Source organism: Nanorana parkeri, unplaced genomic scaffold (genome assembly GCF_000935625.1).
Source record: "Nanorana parkeri isolate BGI_ZX_2015 unplaced genomic scaffold, ASM93562v1 scaffold1260, whole genome shotgun sequence".
Lineage (NCBI taxonomy): Eukaryota > Metazoa > Chordata > Amphibia > Anura > Dicroglossidae > Nanorana > Nanorana parkeri.
The window spans coordinates 108,504-135,094 of NW_017307528.1; the positions used below are offsets into that span (position 1 = coordinate 108,504).

The 26,591-nt window shown below is 44.9% G+C and overlaps 1 protein-coding gene across 1 annotated transcript in view; it reads left to right on the forward strand.

Moving 5' to 3' along the window:
- The window catches only part of DGKZ (diacylglycerol kinase zeta), a 79,850-nt gene that overhangs the window by 5,787 nt on the left and 47,472 nt on the right, over window positions 1-26,591 (forward strand). Inside the window, exons 2-12 of the mRNA XM_018568900.1 lie at window positions 1,026-1,128; window positions 5,683-5,778; window positions 14,837-14,914; window positions 17,205-17,261; window positions 18,602-18,670; window positions 19,149-19,220; window positions 20,833-20,949; window positions 21,027-21,098; window positions 21,516-21,611; window positions 23,232-23,314; window positions 25,010-25,070. Of these exons, the coding sequence (XP_018424402.1) occupies window positions 1,026-1,128; window positions 5,683-5,778; window positions 14,837-14,914; window positions 17,205-17,261; window positions 18,602-18,670; window positions 19,149-19,220; window positions 20,833-20,949; window positions 21,027-21,098; window positions 21,516-21,611; window positions 23,232-23,314; window positions 25,010-25,070 (904 nt within the window). The remainder of the gene's footprint in view (window positions 1-1,025; window positions 1,129-5,682; window positions 5,779-14,836; window positions 14,915-17,204; window positions 17,262-18,601; window positions 18,671-19,148; window positions 19,221-20,832; window positions 20,950-21,026; window positions 21,099-21,515; window positions 21,612-23,231; window positions 23,315-25,009; window positions 25,071-26,591) is intronic.

A 26,591-nucleotide genomic window follows, 5' to 3' on the forward strand; every position in this document is an offset into this window, starting at 1 on the left:
GTATATGGCCTTGGGCGGGCTCTAGGTTGAATAGTGCTGGCTGTCCCATTTGGGAAATTAACTTTTTATCGGCTAAGCAGCCTGCTGGGCTTATTAAAGAAGAACTCCGGGTAAAATGTTCTTAATCCTTGCAGTGGAGCTACTCCTTCATTGCAGGGGTTAAGTGCTCATTTTTGCCTAGGTTAAAAAAAATGTATTAACCCGATCTTCGGAGCTGGCCGGCCGTCACAGGGCTCCCTCCTGCCTGTCTCCTCCTTTACTGCAGTGATGGTATGTCCCTCTGCGTCCTCCCATTCTATACCCTGTGTATGGAACATGATGACTCAGTGACTTTAGACTTCTGAAGTGGAGGGAGAGCGAGAGAGGCTCCAGGTCCGGTCTAACCGCTTACAACCTTTACAACCGCTATAGGGCAATCTGCTGATGTCCGGCAATAAGCTGGCAAGCAGTTCCTAGACTTAAGGAGAACTTTGACCACTGACATTGAAGCTAAAGTAGGAATGGGCAACCTTAGCACTCCAGCTGTGGTGTAACTACAAATCCCATCAGGTCTAAGCCTCTGGGAGTCATGCCTGTGGCTGTCAGAGTCTTGCAATGCCTCATGGGACTTGTAGTTTTGCCGCAGCTAAGCATGTGCTAAAGTGAAACTAAAGGGGGCAAACATGTAAATTTAGCTAAGCCCCATTCCTCTCATCAACTGTTAATTGCTAGAACTTCAGGGAAAGCAAATCCAAAGGGATTCCTATTGCCATGAAAAAGTTGTGGCCTGGCATCTGTGAGCAGAAAGATGATGAGGAGTCCTAAAATATGGCGCCAGTGGGTATGGCATCGTCCAGGGAGTCTTACTTCTGTTATATGGTAGGGGACGTCAGTGCATGGTGGGTACCTTTTTTATATATGGCGCAAATATTTCATACATTACTTGAATGAAGACTGGACTGGTCTACTATAAGCAGATACATGAGCTGCATAGGAATATGAAATGGTCCTCTGCCCACTCTCAGATGTATACTGTTTTCTTACAGAAAAGCAATTGCCAAATCTGGAGCCCAGCACCTCACCTCGTCCTCCAACATCCTGCACAGCGACTCGGAATCATCACAGATACGGAGTACCATTGACTGGAGCGTGAGTAAATCTATCTAGAGATCGTCCTGATCCTATCATGTGTTCATCTACAGTTTACTATGTACCGTATTTTTCTGTCTATAAGACGCCCCCATGTATAGGACGCCCCTCAATTTTCTTAACCAAAATTCAGAAATCAATATTTTCCATGCTCTTTTGCAAAACTGATTACATCCAGTTTACATTTTGCAGAGTAAGACAGCCGCTTCCTGGTATTAGTATTTACCGGGATTTTTTTTTCTGACATTTTATGGGCTCAGAATGCTCCGACATTACCGCTCCCTGTTACATCTGGGCACTGGCTACACGCTCTCCGCAGCATCAGCTGACGTCGGGTACATAAGTGTGTGTACTGTGCCCATCCGTGACCAGGCAGATCGCCTTCTCTTGCATTGGGGCTGTGCTGAAAAAAGCAGCCAGTGCAGTCCCTACATATTCGGTGTGAACCTTAAGGTTCCACCTGCCATTACACCGGCATTTCCTATACTTGTAAGTAGGGATGCACCTATACCGTTTTTTCGGGAATCGAGTATGAGTACTGATCTTTTGCTTTTGGTACTTGCCGATACGGAGTACCAATACCGCTGCTTCCATTGGCATGGAAGCCGAGCAATCAGGAAGCCAGGTGGTGGGTAATGACATGCCATCGGGCTTCCTGATTGTCCAGGAAGCCGGCTCCATGTTGTTTTGCCGGCTCGATTTGCGATTGGCTGGGAAGCCGGTTTCCTGGCCAATCAGCGTGGAGCCTGCTTCCTGGCCAATCGGGAAGCCGGGTGGCGAGTAATGAACTGCCTCCCGGCTTCCTGATTGCTCAGAAAGCGGGCCCCATGCTGATTGGCTGGGAAGCCGTTTTTCCAGCCAATCAGCAAGGAGTAGGCTGTTCAACCGGCTCTGCTGATCAGCCGGGAAGCGGGCTTCCCAGCCAATCAGGGAGGCGGGTCATTACTCGCTTCCCGATTTGCCCTGTGAAGCCGGCTCCATTTTCCCCTACAACACTGACGGTCAGTGGAAACACGTGTGAACAGGGGCCAAAGACATGAATGGGATTCCTTGTCTTGAGCGTGGACTTGCCTTTTTCCTCGCTCTCCCTACTGCCGGCGCTCCCGATGCCCCGGGTTGTGGGCGGACCTATGCTGTCCTCATGCCCAATGCAGGTCTGCTGTTCCTGCGTTGAACATGATGAAGTCAGAGTGCAGCCTCTGGCCAGAGCGCCGAAGAGGAATGTCTTTGAGGGACCAGTTGCACGACATGGTAGAATCCTGCTGTATCGAGGAATTGTATTACAGCTTATTCCTCTACCCCTACACCATTTAACCCTTGCAGTGTCTGGGAGGGAGGGTTGGGGGGCATTTTTTCTGATGACCAGAGCGAGCCTTTAACATTACATAAATGTTCTTTTAGCTCCCTGTTCCATTTACAGTTTTCCTTGTGTTATTTTTGTTCCTGTTTTGTGTTCTCGACCTCTGGTGGCACATTCACAGTTAAAGGTTATTCAACGGAAGGAACTCTCATCTGGAGCTGTTGTCTTCCTGTATGTTGGCAATGCCGGAGCCGCCTTTGTTTTTATTGTTCAACCCTTTTTTTTTTTTTTTTTTTTATTTTTCAACCCTTTTTTTTTTTTTTTTTTATCGCCTACAAACCTTCTTTTGTGTTTAATGACTTTCTCTTCTGACTTCGCTGATGAGAAGCTGAGAACACTTCCGGAAGAGGTGCGTCTATAAGCGGCGATGCCTTCAAGCTAGTTTCAGATCATGTTTCCTCTTGGTGACTGCAAAAACTGACAGTCCGCAGCGACTGGGCCTCAGATGAGTCGGGATCAGGATAATAAAATCCCTTAAAGTCAAAAATCTTGAAATCTCACTTCAGCTCTGAGATTGTTTAAAGAATAACTCTGAACCTCGGAGCCAGCTGGGTTACAGCGCTCCCTCTGGCCTCTCTCTCCCTCATTTGCAGCACAGGTATGTCCCTCAACCTCATCACGTATACACAGTGTATGGGACCTTAGATCACTGCAGCGAAGGGGGAGAGAGGCTCCAGGGACCGGTCTAAGAGCAAGCTGACTCTGAGGATCGGGTGAGTATAACTTTTTTTATTTTAGCACCTAGACAAAAATGAGCACTGAACCCTTGCAGTGTGGGGGAAGCCTCACTGCTTGGGTTGAGAAAAGTTTTGCGCGGAGTTCTACTTTAAAGTGCTGTTCTGTGGGCTGAATGAGAAAAAGTGCTTGATTCTCCTATGCAGGCAAAACAGCAAGGATAGGTGAATCTCCCCTGCTGGCTATTGTATTCTGACAGCCGGCACCTGTAGCTGTCAGAATACATGGACGGTGACTGCAGCTCATTGGCTCACTGTTTCTGCCAAAGTTCCTATGGGACTCAGCTGAAATTGGCGCAGTATATGGCCAGCGTAAGGCCTTATTCACACGGATATGCACAGCCATACAGTGTGCATGTTCAGGCAGAGACCTGCGCCCAGAAGGGCAGTTGGTGTGTGTAGCCGTGTGCAGCTGCCTGTATGTGTCTATGACAGGACGCAGCTACACGCAGACCTAAACGTGCACATCTTTACTTGTGCACGGCCTTGTGAATGAGGCCTAAATGTGTTACCGGAAAGACCTTCACCTCGTTCAAGAGACCACTTGGCTACATTCAAACAACTTTTCATCTTTGTAGGAGAGCTCTTTTAGAACGTTGTTTTCTTGCATTTGACGTGCATCTGAGACGCAGGCCAAAGACAAGTCAGCAGAATCCCATTGACTGCCATAGAGTAGTGAAGATAACCGCTCAGAAGGCTGCCTTTGACCTGCATTGCGTCTCTTCAGAAGCTGCATGTCCTATCTTTTGTTAAATGCAGCATTTGAATGCATGTACTTAAGCAGTGTTGTCTAGGAAAAGGCTGAGTGACAGAAATGTCATAGTTTAGGGCCTTGGTTCTCAACTGGTGGGTCGTGACCCAAAAGTGGGTCGCGACTCCGTGTTCAGTGGGTCGCTGTGTGCCTTCCACTTTGCTAGGTCAGAGGCTCCTCAGCCTCTCCCTAGCGCAAAACAGGCAGTTCCCGCACCAGGCAGCCATTCAAAATATGCTGCTCAGCGCCGAGTGTCAGCTTGAGGTGGGGTGGGCTGGGGCTATGGCCGTGAGGAAGCTCCCTTCATATGTGCATTGCTTGCAGCACCCTTGCATGTCCTGTAGAGGAGCCTGGACTGAAGTGACGTCATCTCTACAGGGTGCGCAAGGGAGCTGTACCAGCAATGCAGATATGTATAGAGCAGCATCACAGCACAGCAGCCCACACTGGACCCCAGCCTAATAATCCAGTCCAGTTCTTGTAAATTAGGGAGACCGGGTGGATCTTAAAAAAAGAAAAAATAATTTTTTTGGGAGTGTATATGTGTGTGAGATTGTGTCTGTGTGTGTCTCTCAGTGTTTTTGAGGGCCCTTTCACACTAGTACAGTGCTTTAATCGCACAGTCCAATGCGATTAATGCACTACATCACCCAATCACACCTACTGTGCGTTCTGGTGTGGGAGGTGCATTGTGTTGCCAGTCATTTGAATGGCAACCCAAACGCACTTCCCACCCACAGTTCGAGCGCCCGCACTAGAACGTGGTACCGCAATGCCGTGTGTTCCATTGCAGTGCGACCTAATGACCAAGGACAATTGTGGGTCCTGAGGTTACATAGGTTGAGAACCACTGGTTTAGGGCATAGCCTATAGTCATTTACCCCCCCCCCTCCCCCCCATCCTTATACATTTGTAACATCCAATGCTGCAGGAAATAGACGGTCACTTTAAGATTGACCTGGGAATATTCCAAAGCTGCAGATAACAATACCTGACAGGTAACAGGACAGGTACCAGTTATGTAATTCATCTTACCTTCTATTAAGCATTAAAGCGGACCTTATCCCCATATCTTTAAAATAACAGCAAAGACACCTTTAGAAATGTTTAGTAATGACAATCTACAAACACATACTTCTAGATAATTGCCGGCTTTGTAGTCTTTGCATTCCTTATTTCTCTTTTCTTCCCCAGTCTTCTGACAGTGGCCATGTTTACTAAGGATAGATTACTAGCTCTCCTGTTACTGCCTGGATTTCTGGCACGTGTGGCTAGGACATGTGACCATGCACATCATCTCAGGGGAGGAAAATGCCTTTCCCTGAGATCTCCTGAGATTACTGATGAGATTTCCCAGCAATACTCTGCTGATGTCAAGGCAATCCCAGTGTGCATTGCTTTGGCAAACTGAAGTCATTTTGCCCTTTCAAAGCAGGAAGTGAATATTCTGCAAGTGTAAGTACATCATCATCACAGCATTTTACACCTGACATGTCTATGTTTTTGTCAATCAATATACAGAGAGGGATGCATTGGTAGAATTGGATTTGTGAAGGTCCGCTTTAACTTCAGCATAGGCTTTCCAATATGATATCTGTCATATGAAAGCCCCAAGACCTATGCTGGATGACTCTTGCTCCATCAGATATTGTGTAACAATGACATGCTACTTTACTGCAGACATTATACCCTCTGCTGTTCTCTTCTAGGAGTCGGCTTTGTACGGTGACCACCTCTGGTTCGAAACCAATGTGTCCGGAGATTTTTGTTACGTGGGAGAGCAGAACTGCACAGCTAAGATACAGGTATAGTGATAGTCTCCAATGAAATGCTTGTTTTCAATAATTTTTGTTCATTCATTGTACTTTGTTGTTTCTCAGTGTTGCTGATCTCCTGCAGCCTCTTCCTGTCTGCATGCTGTCCAGGAATAGCTAGATGGCATTTCTCAGGAAGGAATATAGCATCCATTGGGCGAGTGTGTAATAGTGTGACAACACAGGAGCACAGTTTGGAAATGGGGACACAGTATTGTCACGCTGTAACAGGATCTTCATGGAGGGGTAACCTGGTATTATTTTAATGATGGCTGCAGATTTAAAGAAAACGCTCATCATTTCCTAAATAAAAAACAGCCCCTCTTCCGAGCACTCTAAATACATTAAAGGAGAACAATTGGTAAAAGAGTAAAATATACTCTTTCTAATACTTTGAGCTGGCCTGTGACACATGCTAGTGTTCTATTGAGATGTCCAACTTGTCGACATCTCCAACTCCCGTCACTGCGCTGCCACCTAAGAGCGGTATCACATTCTCTAATTTGCAGTAGTGCGCCTGCACGGGCATCCGATGGCACAAGAAGTGATTCCAGTTGGAGAACTCGATGAGGATTGCGAGGCCGCACAGGCGCACTTAGGGCAATTGGGCAAGTCGACGAGGCTTGGAAAAATGTGCCATGTCGTCGAAATCTCCAACGGATGTGACGTTTTCGTGTTGGAGATCTCGCCCAGTTGGCCATTTCCACAGCACACCGGCTCTATAGCTTGAGAACTGAGTGATCACAAACCACAGATCGTTCAGTTCATGGCCTCTCCCTGCAGAGATCAGTAACTATCACTGAAAGGGATTCCCCCTCCCCTCTCACTGTTTCTACAGCACGCATTGGAGGGACAAAGAGGGGAGGGGGCAGGCACAGCTGGCTCTGACTCTAGAGAGGCCGAGCCAGCTGTCAATCAGGCAGCAGGGGGGATCCCAACAATACTGTCTGGCTCAATCCTGGCTGCAACATTGCTCTGCACTGTCAGCATATAGCAGGCAGTAGTCTGCTATACGCTGAGTTTGGATCATAGTAGTACATTAGTAAATGTACTTAAGTGACCTAAAGCCAAAAGGTTTGGCTTTAATTCTCTTTTAAGCTGTGCTATCCTTCCCAGCAGGCCCTTACTTACCTCCTCCAATGGCAGAGGACAGCATTGCTAAAATGTGCAGGGGAAGGCGACAAACTCACCTGTTTGTAGGTGTAGCTCCCTTGTGTGGCTGGATTAGTGAGGCGTCTCTCACTCGCTGACAAAATACACTGCAGAATGCAAGGCACTGGCATAAGATCAATGTGTCGCATATTCAGCTGGTGAGAAAGTGACACATAAAGGCAGGTGAGTATTTCTTTTCCCTGCTATGTCCTGCATAGCTATCTTGCCGCTGGTGAATTCTTCGCAGCAACTGGGACCACTGGTGTGACATCGGCTTTATGCCTATAACAATTGTAAAGTTCAGTACCCCAGAGGATGGCCGCTTCCGATTCCTGCACTTTGTATTTTACATAAGAATGTTCTTTAAATCATTATACCGTTTTTCCAGCAGTCACCATGACAGTAAAACCCAACAGGGGACAATTCCCAAGCAAAATATTGACACAGCCAGCGCCAAATGTATACAACCAGGAAAGCCCTCCTGTGGTCCAAAGGGTTAAAGCAGAACTATGAGGCGAGTGCTTTTCACTCACCTCATAGTTCTAGCCGACCTGTGACAATGAGACTGTCACAGGTCGGCTCAGTAGATCGGGAGGTGAGCGTACACATACCGGCGTTCACTCACTTCTCGATCCTGTCACGGCTCTCTGCTCTCCTGTCACGGCTGGATACTGAGCTTAGGGTGACGGGAGGATGCTAGTTTGTGTCCTCCCGTTACCCTAAGGAGAACTATGGGGAAAAGCACTGACCTAGAGCTGCAGCTAACGATTATTTTTACAATCGATTAGTTAGCCGATTATTAAGTTCGATTAATCGGTTAATCGGATAAAAAATAAAATAGACCCCATAGTTCTCCTTTAAAAGGATTCCGGCATGGCTGCCCCGCATCAGACAAGGGATCCTGAAGGCTGCACAGAAAAAAAAAAGAAACACCGGGCGCCTCACCTGGTGCAATAATCCTTTTTATTGGTAAAATAGTATTGTAAAAACACGATATACTCACAATGGGAGCAAGCAAACTGTCAAATTGGACTGAAAGTTTATCCAGTGAGGACAGTTTGCTTGCTCCAATTGTGCGTATATCGTGTTTTTACAATACTATTTTACCAATAAAAAGGATTATTGCACCAGGTCAGAAACCCAACAGGGGCCCTAACCCTTCCCTACTCTGTCCAAAACAGAAAAAAAATGCCTTTTAGATGCTCTTTAAAGCTAAACTCCAGGCACAAAATGTCATTTAAATATATTCCACAATAGCTACAAAATATATACATTCACTTTGTGTACACCAATGCCTTTAGAAACCTAGTTATTACCTAGTAACAGTAGAGGTGACAGCATCACTCTGCAGTGCATAGCCTGTGCAGTGAGCAAAGCTGGGGGAGGGGCCCAACGGGCCCCATCCACTACAGGCTGCCTGCAGAAAACAACAGGAGGGATCGGGTACCAGACCAGTCACCCAGCACAATGAGAGAGAGCAGCAGTGACTGGTCTTTATTACAGGAGGGGCGGAGACAAGACCAGTCCCCCTGCACAGGGAGAGAGAGCGGCAGGGACCGGTCTTTATTACAGGAGGGGCGGAGACAAGACCAGTCCCCCTGCACAGGGAGAGAGAGCGGCAGGGACCGGTCTTTATTACAGGAGTGGGCGGAGACAGGACCAGTCACCCTGCACAAGGAGAGAGACTAGCAGTGACCGGTCTTTATTACAGGAAGCTCCAAGTGTCACACTGGATTACTGCACAAATCTGGAAGAAATACACAGAGCACACCAAGATTCAAGGAAGAATACACATGACTCTTGTTTTAAACAGTATTTGCTCCCGGAGATCATCTTTACATCTTGTAATGAAGCTATAAGGCAGCGGGAGTTTAGAAAGAGACGGGTATAGTCCAATAAGTGGCTGCTGGGAGCCACATCAGCGTCATATCAGGACCACTGTCTCCTCAGATAGTGACCACGGCCCTAGAAGGTTATTTGTAGATTGTAAAGTACAGATCAAATTCTCCAGAACTCCGCTGGTCAGATACATTTCCTCTTTCGGTTGCACAAGTGATTGTTTATGCATCATTGACCTTTTGTTGGATCAGAACGGAAATTCTTTGCAAAGGTTTTCCAGTATTGGAGGATGTGGATCTGCACATGTTGGCACTCCGGGGTAAGGAGACCTCTAGCGTGTTGACAGTAGCAGTATCCCGGTATAAACCAGGTTGTGTAGTTTTGGCAACCGGGCATCCTGCAAGCAGCAACTACAATCCGAGAAGTTGTCCATAGTAACCAACCAGCTTCTCTCTTTCACTTTCAAAGCTTAGCTAAACAAGCTGAAGAGAGAAGCTGATTGGTTACTTTGGGCAACTGCTCCAGATTCTGTCTGCTCCAGTTTTGATAAATACTGGATTGTGGAGAGATGGGGGGCCACAATGAGAGCTTCTGGGGTAGATATGCCTTCCCTCTAATCTTCGGATACAGGACCTTGGTCATGTGATCTCTACCTAAACATCAGGCTCCCAAGGCCATCTCCAATAAAGGATTCCCATTATTACAGGAAAGGTTGAAGTTCACCTCTAGGCAAAAGTGTATTTTTCCATTTTAGATTAGAGTAGGAAAGAGTAAAACCCCTACCAGGTGTCCGTGTCACTCCTGGAAAGAGTCACCCTTTCTGGTTGTCCTGGTGTCCATTGTCACTAAAATAGGAGATGATAGCAAAGTCCCAAATGTTATAGTTTTGAACAGAACAGGAGGTGGGGGGAAATATGCAAAAGGGGACACCTGTTCTAGTGAGATTTCTGCTCACTTCCTGTTGTGTCTCTGGGGCAGGAAGTGAAGAGAAATCTCCCCAATGGGACATAGACATTAAAAAAGCAGTTGTAATAAAATAGAATTAACCTCCGCTGCCAGTGGCCAGGGTTTCGCCATAATTTGCAAGTATGCACAGAATATTTGCAGATTACGGCAGACTTACCAGCTAAAGAGCCTCACTTCAGTACCATAATGTCCCTTGCCGCTCTGCCGCTGGCATCTTTGCCTGCTCTTCTGGGTTTGATGTCTTTGGCCATATTAATTGTCCGGCCTGGGGTGACCTTCCTTCTCCGCATGCACATGGAAGTTATTTCACCCTGACACCCAACAGATGTCGGGATTGTACACTGGGCTACACATGTGCATTGGAGTTAATTCATTCTGCTCACCCAACAGATGCCAGGTTTGTACACTAAGCTACACATGTGCTTTGGAGTTTATTCATCCCGGTACCTGACAGATAACGGGATTGTACACTGAGCTACACATGTGCATTGGAGTAAATTCATCCTGGCACGGTATGGATGCCGGGATTGTACGCTAAGCTGCATATGCGCACAAAAGATAATTCATCCTGGCTTCACGACCTGGCTTTTGACCTCGTTTTTGCGCATTTGGCACATGTCAACGCGTGGGCAAAGACGTGTGTTTTACCAGCTCCGTTTGAGGTGCCATTAACAAGCAATGGCACCGCATTGCTTCACGCCCTATACCACGTTGCACGAACGCACGGTAATTGTGATCGGGGACTTGAAACCTGAAATCTCTGCAGCTATAAAAGACACAAATTAATTTAGCTTTCTATTCATTAATACTTCATCATCATTATTATTATTAGTATTTATTATTTTTTATACAAGCAACGGCAAGTACCTAAAAGTGGCTCTTGCGGTCTCTGTACACAAGAGAATACATTTTATCTCTGTAGTGTATTGAGAGGAAAAGTGTTTTTAATTCATGAAAATATCCTGCAAATCGCATTTTGCTTCCTGTAACTGCCGACTGTTTTCAGTCTGATGGGATGCTGCCATCTGCCGTCTAATTTCAAAGCTAACATTCCACTTTCTATCAATGGACAGTTTTTATTACAGGAAAGATATGGCCATGATTTATCCCACCGGCAGCTCTCTCCCTGCGTCTTTCTGCTCTTCCCACGTCTCTTCCCCATTCACAAGTCTGTGCAGCGCTCTGATGATTGGTTTCCGGAGTGCATTTTGATGATGATTGCATCGTCGGCCATCCTTCAAAGACTTTGGGCAGCTTAGAAGGGGGTAGCTCTGGCATCAGCATTTGAAGCAGGTGATGCCAGCACATGTAGCATAACAAGTGGTCGGAATGCTTTGTCAGAATTTACAAAAATTATGTTAAAAGAACCTTTCCAGCTCTATACGAAACTAAATAAAATATTTTAGCTAAAGTTTGATCTTAATATTTAATATCAGGTGTAACCTTTGCAGGGTTTCATCCCATGTCAGATTGATGACTGAGTTTCAACCCAACAAAGAAAACCCTAAAGCAGGTAGCTCTGATGTGCTGTTTTTTTTAGATAACCCGCAGAGCTCTGGGAATCCTTGGTCATCCTTGGTCCTTAATTTAAATGCTCAATTGCAAAACAAATATTGCGTACATGCAGTGAAAAGTAGATATAAAATAACCATTTAAAAACATGTAATTGCTAAACATCAAAACAAAAATTATTCGATTTAACCGAAACCATTAACGTTCCCCTTTTTAAACCCTGGCTTTATTTTACAGGGGTCACATCAAATATAGCAAATTGCATCATGACAGCTGTCTGTATGTGTGGTATACAAAGTCTGGTAAATCCAAATCATTTGTTATATTCCAGAACCATTTGTGACAATCGGACACTGTACACCATGATAAAGTGATGCCAAAAGAGTGCAGAAAAAGCACTTCTTCCAAAATATTTTTCTGTGTCTCCCACGGAGGGGCACAGAATCCAATGTTCACCATGGGTTGTATAGGTGGCATGAGCACTAGGTAAACTGTGGGTGAGCCCCTAGTGAGGGGGTGGGCAACCTTGGTATCACATCATGCCTCTGGGAGCCATGCCTATGGTCTTGTAATGCCTCACGGGATATGTAGTTCAAGAACAGCTGGAGTGCCATGTTTGCCTGGCCCTGCCTAGGGCCTATATAACCCCGGCCACACCAGCCATGCCTCAGTTTAGTTTACTGTGTTTGGGAGGCTGTATTGACTGGATGTCATGTGGGCTATTCAGGTTTTTTGGAACACCACAGATTGTTTAGCAAATGAGATTGCCTTTTATTCCAGGAGGGCCCTGGGGGGGGGGTTCTCCGGCTTCCCCTCTACCTTTTCTGTTGGATCCTGTGTCTCTCAATGGACTTCGAAAATGGGATTTTATGACGAGAACAAAAATCCTGTTTTCCAAGCCAGTTACTGATGCTCTAGCAAGGTGAGGCCAACCCCATAGTTGTTCCTGTATTAAAAAGTGGCAAGGATCATATATTTTTATGCAACGATCATTTTGTAGAGCAACCATATGGTTACAACATAATTCAACCACCAGCTCATGTCAGTGACTGGTCTCCTGTAATAAGACAGCAATAAACAATGAATATAATATTCTAAATACAAAATATACGCTATGTATATTTAAGGATGGTAAATCTTAATAATGAGTGAGGAAGTACTGAAAACAATGAATATAAAGGCCCTTTTGTATCCTGGCACACTAAAAGCTTTCTCCTTCAATTATATTATGCATCTTCCGCCTGCCTAGAAAGATAAAACAAAGAAAATTGCTGAAAAATCTAATTTAGGGTTTAAAATAAGCAGATTGATGAGGAACAGAACATTTGCATTGACTTTTCAAGTCTTAAATTTGATATTTACTTTGTTCTTATGTTCGGCTTTCATGAGGCGGTTGCTTCTGATCTTCTTGCATTTGCACCTGTTATTAGTTTACTGTTTATTATGCTATTAGAGAAAAGAATATCTGGTAAAAATGAAAGAAAATATCACCCTTGCCTTTTTTCCAAGTCATCTAAGTATGCCTCACTGTAGAGATATGGAAGGGGGCTGGAAAATAAGCACCAAGAAGGAACTTATGCCTCTTGATTCTGATTTGGATTTTAGGGGAAACCTAGGCCACCAACCAACTTTGTGTATTGGAGATTGAAGATGAGTACCTTCAGGTTTTACTGCTATTCAGGGTTCCATTAAGGAAATTTCCCCTCACTTTCTGTTCTGGGGGCAAATTTTGACCAGACGGGAAACAGAAAATGTGCAACGGGGAAACAGACAGCAATATAACGCTGATAGTTATTCTCGCATTCCCCTATTTAACTTGGAAAAAAAGCCTTTTGACTTTTTTAGAGGCTGAAACGCTATTTGAGATGTGTTGCATATTTGGTGGCACTGCCCCGGGTTGAGCAGATTTTGGTCCAAAATATTTAACCGTATTAAATTGCCTCTTCCCAAGAGATCTTTGTCTTGTACTTCTTCACCAAAGAAAACCCCTTCCTCACCAAACCTCAGTTTAAACTAACTACTTATATATACTAGTACAGGGCTGGACTAATCCAAGGAGCCTGGGTAGCAAATGTTGCTTCAAAATTACAGCTGGCACTGTCCTTTTTGAGGTTTTGTTTAGCTGTTGTCAATTAAGTTGGCTCCTAATAAAAATCCTGCTGGTTCCCAGCGCAGGGGAGGAAACATATAAATGTTTCCTCCCCTGCGCTAGTAGCAAGCAATCAAGCTATTGCTAAGGTTTGAAGAAACAATTTACACAATTTGTGGAGGTCATGGACACCCAAAGAAAATGACTTACTATTTAGGGCCCATGGATTCCATATGCCCAGGCCTCCTTTCCAACGGAATCCTTTACCTCATTCTAAAGCTCCCATTTTTATGGACACCCATAGAAAAGTGTTTACTATTTGGTTCCATGAATTCAATACGGCCATGGCCCACTTCCAACTGAATTCTTTACCTCATTATAAGGCTCCCATTTTTATGGAACACCCATAGGCAATTATTTACTAATTGGACCCCATGGATTCAATATGGCCAGTGCCCACTTCCAACTGAATTCTTTACCTCATTATAAGGCTCCCATTTGTATGGACACCCATAGGAAAATATTTACTAATTGGACCCCATGGATTCAATATGGCCAGTGTCCACTTCCAACTGAATTCTTTACCTCATTATAAGGCTCCCATTTGTATGGACACCCATAGGAAAATATTTACTAATTGGACCCCATGGATTCAAGATGGCCAGTGCCCACTTCCAACTGAATTCTTTACCTCATTATAAAGCTCCACTTTTTATGGACACCCATAGGAAATTACTTACTATTTTAAACCTCATGAATTCAGTATGCCCATTCCTCACTTCCAGTTGAATACTTTACCTCATTATAAAGCATCCATTTTGGTGAGGAGCACATGGACAACTTGGGTGCCTGCTCCTTCCCCTGTTCTCAATTCACGCACCTTCATTCCCGCACCATTTCATCCCCCTACTTCTCTAAATTTTTCTCTTGTCTCTGTTTCTTTCCTGCAGAGCTACAGAGATTCCATTGTGGACCATGTTATCTCTTTATTGGCCAACACTCTCACCTGCAATTCTAGAATATATGCTTGTTAAAATATTTAGAAGCTACAATCTTGATGGACTGACTTGGAGAGGTCCTCAGTCCATCTCTCATGTTGCCTGTGATATTAGCTGTTTCACAATCATTCTGCATCTTCAGAATATTTTGCTTATTTAAAGTGTTACCTGTAAATTAAATCGTAAAATTTCAAATTCATTTTCATTCCAGCAGCAAGTAATGCTACAAAGTGTAGAAAAGTACAAGGGGATACTAATGCAAAACACAGTGTTATGAGCATTGCATTGCATTGTGGGCTACAGGTGTATATGTCTAAGCACACAACGGGGTTCCTGTATTTGCAGGACTTTCAGGCACACCAGTGCTTTATTAAAGTTCACTTTAAATGGATTTATAATATTGGCACCATCTTAGGAAATTACACAACAAATTACTGTGTATTGTGTATTTTTGGCAGCCATTCATTAATGCTCCTTTGTTTCTATTGTACAGCAAAAGTCGGCATCGCGGCGGAAGTGTGCTGCATGTAAGATCGTGGTTCATACACCCTGCATTGAACAGTTGGAAAAGGTAAGTAATCAGATAATTAATAGTGGACCACATGGATGAAAACATCACAATGTCAAACTGTCTGTGTTGCCCACAGCAACTCTTCATTCTTCTTTCATTTTCCAACCTGCTTAAAGGAGAACTATGGGGTTAAGGCTTTTCCCCATAGTTCTCCTTAGGGTAACGGGCGGACACAAACTAGCGTCCTCCCGCCACCCTAGGCTCCGTATACCGCGAGCTGCTGCTCGCGGTATTCTGAGACGCCGCAGCTGAAGCGGATCCCGACAAAGGAGAATAAGTGGTTGCTGTAAGGCACTGCAATCAATACTAATGGTGGGAAAAGCTGTTAGAATTTGGTCAAAATTGTTCGGCAGAGCATTCGCTCTTGCTACCATTAATTCAAGAGCCCTAGAAAATGTCATCCAGACCTACTACTTTAATGGAATCCCAGACATATTAAACAGGTTTCTTTTGTGCCCAGAACATGCACTTTACAATATCTGCAATTTTTCCTAATCGAAAATCACATATACAGTTGGAATTTAGAGGGGGAAAATTTTTTTTTTCTGCTGCCAAGATTTTTCTCATCACAATGATTGAAAATAAACGTCGATTAGATCCCATTAGAAAATTGAGCGATGGTTCCGAAAACAAGGATTTTTGAACAAAATTCTACTGGAGTATGGCTGGCTTTAGGAAGCAGTCAGAAATATATTCTTAACTAAAACGATAGAAAATGGAAGAGTGCACTACATGGAGTAACAACTCCAAGCTCTATAAAAAAAAGGGTGAGGAGCCCTGTGTGGAGCAATGATAAACCGATAAATTGAGAGCGCTACTACTGTATAAAGCTCACTCACGTTTTGGATGTCACTGTGTCTCGAGGAGAGATCCACTGGAATCAGTGTGCAAAATGTAGCTTAAGCCGGGGTACAGGATGAGATGAAAGTGAGGTGGGTGGGTAAGTGCCTGGATGGACATAGGCTAACAGTGCGGTAAAGTGCTGAGAGCTGCGCGGACTCAGCTGGCCAGGCAGCAGTATGAGGTACACACTGAGTGGATGTCAGAGAGTCGAGTGACTCTGGAGACCGCAAACTGGTGCTGAGATAACGCGGTGATGTGGAGTCAAAGGTTGCTCAGAGCCGTCTTTGTAGGTAGTGCTCTGTGGGTTAGGTAGCTACGCGTTTCGAGGCCCCTGCCTCTTTGTCAAGCCTGGATCCGTGGTGAGAGGGCAATGCAATTTCTCCTATTCGAAAATCACATATACAGTTAGAATTTAGAGGGGGGAAAATATTTTTCTGCTTCCAAGATTTTCGTCATCATTATGATTGAAAATAAATGTCGGTTGGACCCCATTAGAAAATTGAGCGATGGTTCCGAAAACAAGGATTTTTGAACAAAATTCAAAAGTATGGCCAGCTTTAGGAAGCAGTCAGAAATATATTCTTACCTAGTCTGACTACAGTATGCTGAATCCAGATTGGTTGCTCTTTATTACCATATCACACCTTATCATTGGTCACTGCCTTCTGTCTCATCTGGTTCTTTCTTCATGGCGTTCAATGGGTTGGGTGTTGGGCTTGTTAATAAATATGACTGGAAAAAAAACTAAGTGCAGCAGTGGACTACTGTAGCCATACTGTTTCCATATGTAAATGACTTGAAAGGACACACACCAATCAGACATAACATTCTGACAACTGAGAGGTGAAGGGAATAACATTGATTATCTGGTTACAATGGCACCTGGAAGTGGGGGCTGGGGGTATTAGGCAGCAATTGAACATTTTGTCCCTGTAGCTGATGTGTTGGAAGCAGAAAAATGGACAAGTGTAAGGATTTGAGCGGCTTTGACAAGGGCCAAATTGTGATGGTGAGGCGACAGGGTCAGAGCAACTCCAAAACTGCAGCTCTTGTGGGATGTTCCCGGTCTGCAGTGATCAGGACCGACCAACAGTGGTCCAAGGAAGGAAAACCGGTGAACTGGTGACAGGGTCATGGATGGCCAAGACACATTGATGCACGTGGGGAGCCAAGGAGGCCCCACCTCTCAGCTTACAGTACTTAAGTATCTGCTACTGATGTCTTGGTGTCAGATACCATAGAATACCTTCAGAGGTCTAGTGGAGTCCATGCATCGACGGGTTAGGGCTGTTTCGGCGGCAAAAGGGGGACCTACTCCAATATTAGGCGGGTGGTTAAAAATCTTATGGCTGATCGTTATATTTCCTGTTTGTTTAATGCTCATATTGAGGGGTTTAGTGGTCCCTCACAAGGTCAACTTTAATCATTGTAAATATGTTTTTTGCAGATAAATTTCCGATGCAAGCCATCGTTTCGGGAGTCCGGGTCACGCAACATACGGGAGGTATGAACTATGTTTTCTACAATGTGAACAAAATTTTTATGCTGGATTCAAGCTTTTCCTTCAGTCTTGCACAGTTGTACAGGCTCCTACTCCAGTAAAATCAGAGTAAGCAATTTCAGTACAAGAGAGGAGCCAGTACAATTGTGCAAGACTGATGGGAAGGCTGGGGTTCATATTTGAAGTGAATCTAAAACCCACACTTTCTTTTTTTGTTTTTGTTTTTTGTTTTGGACAAGTTTTGAGGAATTAGAACCCCTGTTGTGTTTTAAGGCCACATGCACACGGCTGTAAGACATGTACTGATCATATCCACATGTTTTTTCTGGCCAAAAAGATCCGGCATAAAAGATCAGTAAAATTCTTATTCTATTTCTCTTGCTCTGTTCTCAGTGTAATATGTGGGGTTCTTTTTGGACTTCATGCACGCGTAAAATTTATGTACTCAGACAAATAATTTTTTGGGGGCCTGGATATGGATCTGAATGCAGTGCATGATTAAGTACCTGTGTGAATGTTCCTATTGAAAACAATACACCTGTGTTCAGATCCATAAAAAAAAGAAAGCACTGGATGTTGCACTCTTTTAGGGCCTTGTGCATGTCTTCTTATTGTCTGTGTCCCCACTGGGGACATTCACCCTCTCTGTTACTTCTGGTGGCCTAACAGAAATAGAGGTAAAGCCTTGCAGCACTGAGGGGTCCCTGGTTCGTATTCCAGTCAGTGACACTATCTACAAGGAGTTTATTCTCCCTGTGCCTCTGTGGGTTTCCTTCCACACTCCAAAGACAGGCTGGAATGTTACATGGCTCCGGTCTAAATTGGCCCTATGAATGAATGTGAGATAGGGACCTTTAGATTGTAAGCTCCTTGAGGGCAGGGACTGGTGTGCAATATGTAAAGCGCTGTGTTAATTGTCAGCGCTATAAAAATACCTGTAATAAATAAATAAAAATCTACCAAAGGTGACATTTGTTCTAGTGACAACTTTCTAAGAGGGGACTTCACTAACTTTTGAAGAGATTTCCACTCACTTTCTGTCACGTCTGCGTTACAGGAAGTGTAGAGATGTTTGTCCAATGCAACACAGATGCCAAAAGGAAAAACTCAGAGAAGTTCTAACCATTCCTTACTCCAAAAATGAAAAAACAAATAATACGTTTTGGCTTTGGAGCCACTTAAACTTATTACAGTTTTATAGCTCAGAAACCCGCTGTATGGTTTCTCTGCAATGATCTGTTACAGTTATTCTCTCTGTCTCTTAGACTGCTGATTTTATAGTGCAATTAGCACAACTGCTCTCCCCTTTACTAAACTCACTCAAGGACTTTCTCTCTCTGTAGCCTGTAATTGTTCGGCATCACTGGGTTCATCGGAGACGGCAAGCGGGGAAGTGCCGGCAGTGTGGGAAGGTGAGAGACATTATTAGCATGTACTGGGGGCATAAGTGTACTGTGTCTAGATTTAAAGGGCCGGTAGATATGTAATACAGCAGAAAATGGAGTAGAGTACAAATGTTTTACCTCTTTCACTGTTTTCTTTCATAATTTGTGTAGAAATATCTCCTGGTTCACAAAAGGGGCAACACTCTATTCAAATAGCACATGTGTAGTATTTGTCAACATTTAAAGCAGAACTTCAGGAAAATTAATCTTGACCCTTGTAGTGGGTATACCTCCGCATTGCAAGGGTTAACTGCTCAGGTACTCACCTGAGTTAAGGAAATTCTCCCCGGCAGGGTATAGACGGCAAAAACATATGAGCGAGAGATATTTGAACCCTTTCTACTTTACTAGCACTTTAGTAACTGAGGTGAAGAAGTAGATTTTGTTTCCTATATAGCCTAATAATATGCACTTATAGTTCATGAAAGGTTGTTTATCTTTTCAGGGGTTTCAGCAGAAGTTTGCCTTTCACAGCAAAGAGATTGTTGCAATCAGCTGCTCCTGGTGCAAATTGGCGGTAAGTGTCGGTGTCATGGCTGTCTGTCTGTGCCGTCACCTCCTGATCTGACCTGAGAGTGTAAAGCAATACAGCACGAGGCTGCAGATCTTCCTTTCTGACAGTGACTTGTTGCTGAAATCCATTACAGGAGTTGTAAATCCAGCATATCCTCTCCTGTTATAACATCAGCATTGTAATAGGAATACAGACTAGAGATGTTTCTGAGAATACAATCAAAGCTTACTTGTATAAATCCCTTTTATGTAGGGAGTGCTGCCTTCCGTCTGCCCATCACTTCCAACAACTTCCTGTACTCCCAGTGTGCTTTACATCTCACTCCCTGCTGCTTGATGGGATGCAATCTCCCTTTCTCAAGACTACACATCCCATCATGCATTGCTTTCAGCAAGCAATGATAATGTTACATTGTTCAGACGTTGAATTGAAGTTCAGACGGCAGGCTCTGTGAGAGAGGTGACTCATGGAAGTACCTGTACACAGGGCTGAGTGAAATGGTGTCAGTGCATTGAGGAAGTATATCCTGTGGGCACCGTTTGAAAACTTCTAGATGGATATATTCCACAATTACCCTCCTACAACTAGGTCATAAAAGCCTAATTTAAGTGAAAAAACGATAGATTGGCTTGGAGTGGGGAGAGGGCCAAGCAGGAGGTTTTTTTTTCTACCTGTAGTTCAATGTAAATGTGATTTATGACACCAGATAGCAGCATACAACATCCAGCTTGTCTTTGTCAGATTGATGGCAGGCAGGGGCATCCCGAGGCTGGGTGACACCCGGAGCGGTAAACGAGTGTCACCCTGCCGAGACGTCACTGCGCATGCGCGATGACATCGCGCACGCGAGGCAGTATTCTGATACCGGCGGCCATCTTGGTGATGGATGCCGGCAGAGAGGGGAGGGGACAGTCACCCGGCGGGATAAGGTATGCCGCCGGGTCCCCTCCTCTCTCCTGATACTGTCAGGTGTTCGGTCCATGACCAAGCGCCCGACTTTTCAGAGGGGGGTGACACCAAAGTGACACCAAAGTGACTCATTTTGGTGTCATCCGGGTGCGGGCCGCACCCCCCCTTGTGACGCCACTGATGGCAGGTAAAACCTGTCTGTCCAAAGCTGAGATTTCAATTGTGGTAACTGATAGGGCAGGGGTGCACACGGCCTTCTAGCTGCTGTGGAACTACAAGTCCCATGAGGCATTGGAAGACTGACAGTTACAGGCATGTCTCCCAGCGGCAGAGGCATGTTGGGCTGTGTTATTAAAGCACGGCCGGAGTTGCCCAACGCTGTGATAGGAGGTTAAACCATCTGCCAGTTTTTATATGACTCTTGCACTTGAGTTCCCAGGTCTGTGAACCTGCCAAGGCGGGGTCCCCGCTCTCCCTTATGGATTTTCAATAGACTAAGGAGAATGCAAGAGCAGTGGTATGAAGACACTCCTGTTGTTGCATCAGGTATGAGGCTCCAGATCTCCCGGAGTCCCCAAGAGGTGGTAGAAATTACCAGTGGACACCACCCCCCAAATTTTTTCCAAAACTGCAATGTCAGTTTTGTATGGACTTTCCCTTTAAATCTGTCTAAATATGTGATGTGTTGTACTTTCTCTCTCTTCAGTACCACAACAAGGTATCATGCTTCATGCTGCACCACATAGAAGAGCCATGTTCCTTGGGCGCTCATGCTGCTGTTATAGTCCCACCCACCTGGATCGTCAGAGTGCGCCGGCCGCAGGTCAGTGACATCTTCCTGTTTCCTCTTCTCTCTGCTTCTCAGTCCCTCCTCTGACATCCTTTACCTGCCCCCATTAGAGTTCAATCAAGTCCAGCAAAAAGAAGAAGAGACCATCGTTCAAGAGGAAACCTAGCAAGAAAGGCACAGAGGTGAGCGTATAAAGGAGATCTGTGTGCGCTGCATGCAAGCTGAGCTCCAGGCAGATATAAATGACACAAAAGGATGCAGCTCTGTGTTCAATAATTCATTATTTAAATGTACTTTTTAATGAAATGAGTGTAAGTGCCTAAATTTGACTTGGTATCAGCCTCTTGCAACCCCTGTACAGCAGGGCTCGGCTTGGGAAAGGGTAAAGGAGCACAAGAAGCCAATCAGTTGTGCTGCAGTACACATGTGCTAGCAAAAGAAATGCTGATAGTAGGAGAGAGCAGTTTAGCTGTTTGCCTGGAGATCAGCTTTAATATCAAGATAAAGAAATGAGACTCTACAATAATGAGGGGGGCAGCTTGATGACTGAGGTTTGTATTGCATTTGGTGAATTTCATTAAAACAAATGTTGGTTTTAGGAGCCAAGAATGCGACCGTTTGTTATCAGACCCACTCCGTGCCCCCTCATGAAGCCCGTGCTCGTTTTTGTGAACCCCAAGAGTGGAGGAAATCAGGTACATATGCCTTCATTATACTGTTATGTTGGGCTGTGTGCCCACGGGCCACCTTGAACACATCTTTACCAAGTAATAGAGATGGAGCCAAGGTACTGACTATTAAGAAGTGGCAAACCTAAAGCTGAAGGTTATATGCTTATATTTTGCTTCCCCTTCCCCCATCACAAGCTATTAATAAATGTTCAATAACACCTTTCTGTTTTCTATATAGCTAATTTTAGGACCATTGATGTGATCACTGTGCTTCTCCATGTAATTTAGACAGATCATGGCTGGTGGGAGGGGCCAGCAGGGTGGTGTACATACCCTGTTTCTCTGAAAATAAGACCTAGTACTATTTTTGGGAATTGCTAAAACATAAGACCTACCCCGAAAATAAGACCTAGTTGTGACCATTCCCAGGGCCGGTGGTGGCATAAGGGGGAACTTGAGCCGCGGGAGAGGCAGGATGGAATCAGCGGTGCCAACTAAGCCAGGGCTAGAGGAAGCGAGGCGGCACTGGAGGGAGCAAAGCCGCAGCCTCCTCTATAGCGCTGGCTCCTGTCACAGGCACAGAGATTCCAAATGCACTCCGCCTGTGAGGAATCGATAGTGAAAGTGCGATTCGCTCATTCTGGCCAACGATTGGTTATCACATTGCTCTTGGAAAGGTACAGCAGCCCTGATCACCATATTTTTGTACACATAGACTTTTCTACATGAATAAGTGCGGATTGTTGTACATTAAAAAAAAATAATAATAATAAGACCTACCCCGAAAATAAGCCCTAGTGTGTTTTTTTGAGCCAAAAAAATATAAGACAGTGTCTTATTTTTGGGGAAACACGGTAGCTTCCCTGCCTCAGTACTCTTCTCAAGAGTCCTCAGCCCTGATGCAAGCAGTGGGCAGGATCTTGGGAGGAGTTATGAAAATTTCAAAATGCCTTGATGGGTGGATGTCAGTCTGAAGGAGTTGGTGTTTCAGGGCAGGCGGTATATTTGCATCTAGACCACCATAGGTAATGCCCACATTTGATGCTGAGCCTCCATGATTGGAACAACTAAAATCCAATGAATGAAACGGGTGGGCCATGGATAGAAAGGCGGGAAAGTGTAGGGTTAGATGATGCTGGATGCCCTCCAGCCAGGAAATGAGGTGGGCTCTGTCTGACCTGCTTCAGCTTCTAATGCACACTGTAAGAAGCTCACATTGTGCAGTGAAATCAGAGGAAGCCATTCCAGTGCAGGAGAGGAGCCGGTACAACTGTGCAAGACTATAGGAAAGTCCCGAGATCAGCTTTAAATCTAGTCACAATTTCCGTATTTGCTGCTTCAGGAATGTGCTTTGGCAAATCTTTCCCATCATATTCATAAAGAAAGTGATCAGCCAGCCGGCAAAGTAGAGGAACCGTGACCTGGTATTTGAAGGTTGAGTGCAGAATATTGGGGAAGAGAAAGAGGTTTGCAGAGTTATTGTGTGTATCTTGACTCTGCAGAACACCTCCCTCTGGGAATCGTTGGGCCTACACACTATTATCTTCTCAGCACATACATGTTCATGTGACGGTCTTTATTTTATTTGCATTCATTCGTGATGGTAAATCAGGTTCTGAGTTGTGTATCTTTTGCTCATCGCAGGGCATAAAGATCCTTCAGTCCTTTATGTGGTATCTGAATCCACGACAAGTGTTTGATCTCAGCCAAGGTGGCCCAAGAGAAGCGTAAGTATTCACATTACCCGACCAGCCAGATTTCATTTGACATTTGGAGCCATGATAAAAACGTTGGCGATGTCAGGTTGTGTGTATAACAGATAAAGGGATGGAGCATGTATTACTTCTTCAAACTCTAGCACATAGTTTGAGTGTGTGACCCCCTCCAGTAATGAAAAGAGTGAGATGTTCTGTAGCTGTCTTTCCTGGGGTGACATAACCGCTGAGCGTTGTCACCCTGGGACAGGAAGTGTGTAACTGGCAGAGTGACCAGGTAAAAAAAAAGCCTGTAATAAAAAAAAAACGAATGCAGCCGCCACATCTGAGGATGGGTAAGCTGCAATATATTACATCTTGGTTCTTGGGTTTAGATGCGTATGTTCCTACTTCCAATTTTCTAGATTTTATAGACTGGCTTCTAGCTCATTGAATCACTGGCTATCTAAATCCCAACTGGATGACACTTAGGGGCTACTTCCTGTCTACATGCAGTCACTCGAGCATCAGCTGGCCATTGCTGCTCTGGGCTGGCTTCCTGATAGTGACAATAGCTTACCATGTCTGCGCAATGTGTGTCGGCATGACCGCTTGGCTACATGTGACTGGGCAATAACATAGGAGCAGTTGTCACCCCATAACAGGAAGTGCCTGAACAAGGACCTTCAGGCAGGTTCACCAAATATCCTTTTCATGAAAGCTGCAGATTTAAAAAGATTAAAAATCAGCTTTTTGGAATTACCTGAATGTTAAATCTTAAAGCAGAACTCTGGGCAAAACCGTTCTTTAACTTTGCATTGGAGCTACTCCCGCCTTGCAAGGGTTAAAGGAGAACTATGGGGTCAGTGCTTTTCCCTATAGTTCTCCCCAGGGTAACAGGAGGACACAAACTAGCGACCTCCCGTGACCCAAAGCTCAGTATACCGCGAGCTACAGCTTACGGTATACCGAGACCGCTGCAGCCGGGACGGATCCCGACATTACTCTCTGGATCCACCCAGCTGTGTGAGTGACAGCTGGCTCTGCCTATCTAGAGGCACAGCCAACTGTACCCGCCCCCATCCGTTCCGCCAGTCATTGCTGGAGGATCAGAGCGGGGAGGGGGGGAATCCCTGCAGGGAGCCACGAGTGACAGTCACGACTCTCTGCAGGGATAGATCGAGAAGTGAGCGAGCAACGGCATGTGTTCGCTCACTTCCCGATCTACTGAGCCGACCTGTGACAGTTTCATTGTCACACGTCGCTTCAAACTATGAGGATCAGTGATTTTCACTCGCCTCATAGTTCTCCTTCAAGTTCTTGTTTTTGTCTAGGTGGTAAAATAAATAAAGTTATTCTTACCCGATCCTTGGAGCTGTGTCCTAGACTGGTCCCAGGAGCCTCTCTCCCCCTCCGCTGCAGTGGTCTAAGGTCCTGTGAGTCATCACGTCCTATACACCGTGTATAGGACCTGAGAACACCGAGGGACATACCATCTCTGCAGTGAGGGAGCACTGTGACAGCCGGCCGACTCCTGGGATCGGGTGAGTATAATTTGTTTTTATTTTACACCCTAGATGAAAACAAGCACTTAACCCTTGCAGTACAGAGGTAGCCCCACAGCAAGGGTCGAGAACAGTTTTGCCCGGAGTCCTGCTTTATAAGTGATTTGGGTTTAGATCTACTTTAATGCTGATGTTTGTGTTCCTGTTTTCTTCCCGCTGACAGGTTAGAGATGTATCGGAAGGTTCCATCATTGCGTATCCTGGCCTGCGGGGGTGATGGCACCGTAAGTCCTGTGTGTGTGTGTCTGTGTTGTTCCAGGACCCCATGTGCCAGTCTTGGTTCTGAGTCATTCCACATGCATGCTGTGTTTTTACTGATATATATATACAGATTTGATGAGCCAGAAAAAACAATCCGCTCTTCAGTGGAAGATTCACCACTTACATGGAACAAAAACTTCCTGCTGACTCGATATTTTCATTCCAGACTCTTCCTGTGCTTCTCTTGCTGCACATTTCCCATCACTGTTCATATCTATATACAGGAGGAAAATAATGTCCTTTAAAAGAAGACGACATAAACAAAGATCTATAAATAAGATCTCATTTCAGTTTGCTAGAACTTTGGTCTAAACAAAACGTTTTAATAGTTTAGATCTTAAAATATTATTTTCAAAGCAGTTCCATTTTTTTTTTTTTTTTGTGAGTGGAAAATGTTGGTCCCAATGGGGGAATTAAAACCCTCCATTCCCCCATCCACAATAAACAGGGCTAAGCCAGATAAAAGACTCAATTCCCTCATCCTTGTTAAACAGCATGAATGGAGGAATCTTCCCTGCCTTCCGGGGTCCCTTGACGCCCATAGCTATCAGAATACCCGAATAGTGACTGCTGTTTGGCTGCAATCACTGTTGGGCCCAAATGTTTCCTAAAGTGAGGGAGAATCCTACCCATGTGTCCCCATTAGAAGATACATCCTCTACTCCTGTGGACAGTTCTACCCAAGTGTCCCCATCATAGGATACATCCCTACTCCTGTGGACAGCTCTAACCAAGTGTCCCCATCATAGGATACATCCCCTACTCCTGTGGACAGATCTACCTTAGTGTTCCCATTAGAAGATACATCCCCTACTCCTGTGCACAGTTCTACCTTAATGTCCCCATTAGAAGATACATCCTCTACTCCCGTGGACAGTTCTACCTTAATGTCCCCATTAGAAGATACATCCTCTACTCCCGTGGACAGTTCTACCTTAATGTCCCCATTAGAAGATACATCCTCTACTCCCGTGGACAGTTCTACCTTGATGTCCCCATTAGAAGATACATCCTCTACTCCTGTGGGCAGCTGTATAATTCTGGGTTCTCCATTGTTCTGTGAGGTAAGTGTAGAGTTCTCAAAAGGGACACAAGCAGCAATAAAAAAAACCTGGTAGACCTTCTAGCCCTTCCACCCCTTATCCAAAAGAACAAAAACATTTGGCCGGATTTTTTACTTTAAAGCAGAACTTTGGGGACATTTTTTTTAACTCTTGCAGTGGGGCTTCCCCCGCACTGCAAAGGTTAACCGCTCGTTTGTGTCTAGGTTCAACAAAAAAAAAAGTTATGATCACCCGATCCTTTGAGCCGGTCCCTTCCGCCTCGTTCCCCTCTGCTGCAGCAGTCTAAGTATCCTCGAGTCATCACGTTCTATACACAGTGTATAGGCTGTGGGGATGCTGACATATCATCATTGCAGTGTAGGAGGGAGCGTTGTGACAGCCAGCCAGCTCCAAGGTTTGAGTGAGTATAAAATTATATAT